General features: G+C 33.0%; 2 protein-coding genes across 4 annotated transcripts in view; one reads left to right on the top strand and one right to left on the bottom strand.

Moving 5' to 3' along the window:
• Sptz (zinc finger FYVE-type containing 26 spastizin) overlaps positions 1-4523 on the bottom strand; it is a 196858-nt gene extending 192335 nt beyond the window's left edge. For all 3 annotated transcript variants that reach the window (XM_085823186.1, XM_085823187.1, XM_085823185.1), the window contains exon 1: positions 4241-4523. In XM_085823186.1, coding sequence (XP_085679312.1) covers positions 4241-4410 — 170 coding nt within the window. In that variant the 5' untranslated portion in view covers positions 4411-4523. The remainder of the gene's footprint in view (positions 1-4240) is intronic.
• Positions 4524-4816: 293 nt separating this feature from the next.
• On the top strand, positions 4817-5796 carry ND-30 (NADH:ubiquinone oxidoreductase core subunit S3). Its single transcript, XM_035378171.2, has one exon. It carries the CDS (start codon positions 4906-4908, stop codon positions 5704-5706), a length of 801 nt encoding a protein of 266 aa, XP_035234062.1. The 5' UTR covers positions 4817-4905; the 3' UTR covers positions 5707-5796.
• The last annotated feature ends 204 nt before the right edge of the window (positions 5797-6000 follow it).

The raw sequence follows: 6000 nt of genomic DNA on the forward strand, positions 1-6000 counted from the left end.
TTTGTAGTGCTTAAAAGTATAACATATTTTTCCTTTTTTACGTTATTCGATTGTCTGGTTTAAAATGTAATTTATTGAGATTATGTATTTTTTGTTTGCCTGTATTGTAGAATTGGGTGCTCTTTTGAATTTTTACGTGAAAATATATCGATGTGTATATGGGCAAAGTGAAGGTAGTACACAGTGCAAGTTTGTGCAATTCCTTGGATTTTTTTTAAGTGAAAATAAGTTGACGTGTATGCTTCAGTTTCTTTCGGCTCTACTCATATATGCGCCCTAAGATCACTAAATGTGGTGATATGTGTTCTGCGCTGGTGTTTGGCACAATTGCGTGTTGTATGGCAACCCTTTTGACGTTTAATACTCCTTTGCTGGATTGTTTTAATTGGTCGTTGGTTCATGTCGTGCATGTTCTGAAATGGCCTATGTTGCAATGAGAGACGTGGTTGAAAGAGGTTCTGGGAGATTATTTTTAGTGGCTGTGCATGATAGAAGTAAAGAAACGTTGATGCAGTGTATTAAAGAGTGGATTGAGCCTTGTACAACTATTTTTTTTGGATGCCTGGAAATTTTACAAGGATTTAGGAAAAGAAAGTTTTGAACATTTATTTGTGAACCCTAGTATGAATTTTCTAGATAGTGTGTCTGGCTGTCATATAAATATGATAGTGATTATGTATTATTATAATGCGATAGTGATTATGGTGGCATGAAATTGGTATTTCTGCTGTTTGCAAAAGCATTTATTTAAGTGCATTTTATTTTATTCTTGTTCTTATTTTGTAGAATATTATGTTCACTGTTCTTTTAGTATGAATTTCTGTCACTAAATTTATTTTAGTTTATTTTGTTGATTAGCGCATAGTGCCTAGATTGTGTAATTTACTTTTTAAAGTTGAAACAAAACGCTGTGTACATGGTATTCTTTGAAATTTATTGTTATGTTAATTTATTAACCCTTTCAGGACGGGTGTCCCATATACACATTCCCTAAGAACGTCTCTTACAGCCGGGCGTCCCATCCAGGCATCGCTAGAGACTGCATTCAGAGGACGGGTGATGCGTATACGCATTTTAAGCTGGAACGTTTTTCTGAAGGCCACTAGATGGCATTCTATGTTCATTACTTTTGAAATGAACACAGTTTTAGGTTCCTGACCTTGAGTTTGATATATTCTGTCTGACTTTGGTATTTTACTCATCAACTGTTGCAAAGGTGGGGTGGGGAAGCGAAAGCGTAAACAGAGGTGGGCTCTTTAAATCGCTGCGTGCTAATATAAATACTTGCGTTCTTGATTTATATCCAATTCCTTTTTTAATTCTATTTTTTCCTCTACTATATACAGTCTTTTAGGGTTACTAGACAGCCCAGTCAGTTTTGCATTGACTTCAGATATATTCCCGTTTTTTCTCTTTTTATTTTGGGAAGTGTCACCTCTAGTCTATTATGGCGCGAAGGCGCTATTTATCAGAGGAAGAATACCCTCGTATGGTAAATGAACCATTTACTAATGCAGATGACAGTGACGATTCTTTTTCTAAAGATTTAAAAAGTGATACTTTTTCTAAAAGTGATACTTCTCTGTGCTTCGAGATTTACCACACTCAGTCTTCATTTTAAATTTTATTACTTCTTACTGTAAATAGACTTTATTGCATTGTTTTATTAATTTTAGACTGTATTGATGGATTTTATCAATTAAAACTTTTTAATAATTTGAATAGTGCTTCCAAAAATTATTTTACTAGATAAGGAAATTTTTAAGTATATTTTCATGTAAAATAAAGAAAAAAACATTAAGTGCTAATTTTAACATATATAGGAGCTCATGTAATAATCTAAAATGATACCAAAAATTACGAGGCTAGAAGTGAAACTTTTTTTTTCTGATTTTTTTTTATAAAATTAGCCTTAGCGATGCAAAACCTCCGTCCTGTATGGTGACTGCCTTCGATTCCCTTCCGCCCCGCATGAGCGTCTTAAAAAAAGGTGCGCCATCACGAAAAGGTTAAAGCGATGTGTGCGTAGTTCATAGATTCTTTTGCTGCCTAGATTGTGCAATTCGCAGATTTTTTTTCAAGTTAAAACACATCGCTGTGTACATGGATTCTTGTCAAATATTTTTAGTTAGAAACTTTATGCTTTTGCTATCTAAATTTTTTGTTTTTGTTTCAGATTTTTAGTTTAAATTGTGTGTTCAAAACATGGTTTTTGCACATGTGAAAACCACGTTTTTGGAGACATTTTAGGCTTACAGTTCGAAATGTAGACCAAAAAAAAGATAGTAATATGGCACTGTGGAATTTTCGGCAAAAATGTTTGGCTACAAATTTGTCGATTTGAGGGTGCATATAAGAGTAGTTCCTTTCTTTCTTATTTACAATTCAATTTCAATTTCGTTTTGTTATATACATTTTAATTAAAATTGATTTCAAATTTACTAGAAATGTAAGTTTACAAGCAATAAACAAATATAAGATTTTTAAAAAAGCTTGGTAGTTCTTTTGGGTAGCTCACAGTAGGATTTAAAAACGGTATGGTAGCTCAGAAGTCAAGTTTGGCGACAAGTGATATATCATATTTATCTGGAATATGACTTGAATTTGACAAGTCATACCTGTGTGCAATACACTTGTTTCCATTTTCGAGACAATGTTATAACTGCCCTTGAGCATAAGTAGGCCTGATACTACTACTCAGTAAACAACCTGTGCTATAACTTGAATTTTTAATGAATTTGAATTTGTTTGCAATTTAATTTCTTGCGATATTTTTCTGCCCAAATTTTTTGTAAATTCCTTCATAAACAGTTTTAGGAAAGCTGATGAGAACAAAAAAAGATATGAAGAAGCCAAGAAAATTGTTAGGATCACCATAAAGGTTGTTGAAAAGTTGTAGAGATTGTTGAAAAGTATGAAGATGGGATGCATATCTAGAACTTAGCTCTTGTATGCCATACCTTTGTTTCAAAACTGCTTTTTACCTGAATAACAGAAAATTTATGAATGATATCATGTGCAGTGTTTTATTTAGTCATACCATATATGTATTTCACCCACTGTATTTTAGTACAGTAAACAGTGTTATAACAGCAACAATAGAATTATTTATAAGAACAGCTTGATTATTCTCCCTTTACTTTCTATTTGGAAAGTTTATTTTGTCAACCGCATAGCTAAGAGAAGAAGGGGAGACATCTGTCCCCAAGGGTTACCAAATCTTCAGCTGTCTCCAGTCACTGAAAACCTTACCTACGATTTTGTGTTTTGTATACATCCAAGGATCTGGAACAAATTAATGGTGTACACAGATGTATCAAATATAAAGATACCACTGCATATTCTATAAAAAACACAGCACAGCAAAATTTTGCATAATATACTTTAATACATATTCATTTTTCTCTTAGTTTGGGTTGAATCCTAGCAGAGCCCACACCCTTGGTGCGAATGATTTTGGTTATGGTGCGTATCGATGTGTACATGGACAAAGTCAAGGGAGTGTGCAGTGCCAAGTTTTTGAAATTCTCTGATGTTTTTTTAAGTGAAAATAGGTCAATGTGTACATGGATACCGAGTTTGTGCAATTCTTTGACTTGTAATTTTCAAAATGGCAATTTTGAGAAATGCGTAAAGCAGTGTGCACTTTCCCAGTTTGTAGCCAAGGGTGTGGGCTCTTCTAGGATTTTGCCCTTAGTTTTGTAAGCACAAGTGTAAATTATTTAATTGTTATTAGACAAAATATCTATTGAGAAATGACAACAGCTAATTTCTGGATGTCGTTCTATTTATAATTTTAAAAATATACTTTGAGATGATGTACGCTTTAAATGTTCAATGGTACGATGCAGTAAGTACGTTTGTTATGTTATGTACGTTTACGATTACGTTACGTGTAGTTTATTAAGATTTATCTTTAAATAAATGTTTGTCTTTTACAACCATTTTAGGAGTGATTAATTTAACTACAAAAGGAAGTTAACAGTTTGTTTATAGTTTTTGATTTATTCCTCATTAGTTATAAATGAAAACGAAACTTTCAGAACCAACCTACTAAAAATGAAAAGAAAAAAAAAACTTTAAACCCATACATTTAATTGAAAATAATGCTAAAAATCACACATATAGCATCAATTTATGAGCACAAAATACAATTTCTCATATTAAAAATTGCACTAATAAAAAACCCAGTAGTTTCTTTAAGTTTTAACACAGAACTTTTATTGTACTTTCGATTTACCTAGCTAAAAAAGGATCCTTCGCAAGATTTTTCAGCGTTGAAAGCAATAGTTCCTTTTCATTATTTCCATGAGTATCATTCTTTATTAAAGCTATAGCACAAGCTCGAGCCAACTCCCATTGCCCTAAATAAACATGATTGCAGAACTCTCTATATAAAAATTTTGCCATTGCAGGCTTTGATATTTATTCTCTCACTCTGCGAAATATTCGGTAATTTTAAGCCATCACGCTAAGCAATCATCAAGCTTCGCGACTGCCCTGTGCACATGACAAGGCGCTGAATTTCGTAAACATATCAATTGTTGCCAAACCTATAACAGTTTTTGTAAGCACAAGACTCTCAAGACAAACAACATAAAAAAAATAGCTTAGCTTTCTTTTTAATCTGAGAACTTGTGAGTGTATAAAAACTCGTTAAATGAATTAATATTAAATGCAGACAAAATATTTCACATTAACAAAGTGAAAAATCTGTAAAAAATGATTGATTGAAGCAAAATTATCGCATCTCTCAGACAAAATGTTCTTCTACGCTTGATTTTTCGCCCTGCGGGCGGAAAGACTCAGTGAGTGCAAAATAGGACATCTGTTTATTCTGTCTGTCTGTCTTTTGTCATTGGTGAATAGTTAATACTTTAACCTCTGAATTATATTATATTTAACATGTTTTCTTCCTTTGTTCGATGCATTCGACCCATGAGATATTTAAAAACATCACTGTTTTTAAAAGATAAACGATGGATGTTATCAACAACCAAAGCTGCTTTTGCTTCAGAGGCAAACAAAACGGAAACAAAACCCACAATTAGGCCAACAGATGAATTGAAGACATCACAGTTGAGTGAATATGGCATTTTTGTAGCTGAATGTTTGCCTAAATATGTCCAAAAAGTGCAGATTGCAAATGGAGATGAATTAGAAGTCATGATTGCACCTGAGGGTGTCATTCCTGTGTTAACGTTTCTAAAAGATCACCATCTTGCACAATTTGAATCGCTTGTTGATATTGCTGGAGTTGATGTACCCACAAGAGAATACAGATTTGAAATAGTGTACAATCTGTTAAGTTTGAGATACAATGCGCGTATCAGAGTGAAAACGTATACCGATGAATTAACCCCAATTGATTCTGCATGTGAAGTTTACAAAGCTGCTAATTGGTATGAACGTGAAATATGGGATATGTTTGGCGTATATTTTAGTAATCACCCTGATTTGAGAAGGATTTTGACAGATTATGGTTTTGAAGGTCATCCCTTCAGGAAAGATTTCCCTTTGAGTGGCTATGTGGAAGTGAGATATGATGATGAAGTTAAACGCGTTGTAGTAGAACCTTTGGAATTAACTCAAGAATTCCGCAAATTTGACTTGGTTGGCCCTTGGGAACAATTTCCTGCATACAGTGCCGAATCTGCTTCTATAAAAGAAGTGCCATTACCCAGTGAAACTGCTGAAAAAAAGTAAAAAGTATTAATTATGAAATAGGAACAAAATATTAGTAGCAGCTGTAATTTGTGAAATATTATAGATCATAATAAAATACTGAGAAGGCTGCATTGTTTACATTTTCATGTGTGTGTGTGGTGTTTATGGCAGAAAAAATTCTTCCTCCACATTTACAAGTATGCTGTTAGTTTGGTTGCATTTATTGTAGTTGCAAGTATATGTGTACAGAGCATTGTAGGATTTAGGAGTAGTTTATTATCGTATTAAAAATCTTCCTTTCTTTGAAATTTTTATATATGAATGTAAAATTTT

Source organism: Stegodyphus dumicola, chromosome 9 (genome assembly GCF_044657685.1).
Source record: "Stegodyphus dumicola isolate Sdum_Otavi_A_Nest chromosome 9, ASM4465768v1".
Lineage (NCBI taxonomy): Eukaryota > Metazoa > Arthropoda > Arachnida > Araneae > Eresidae > Stegodyphus > Stegodyphus dumicola.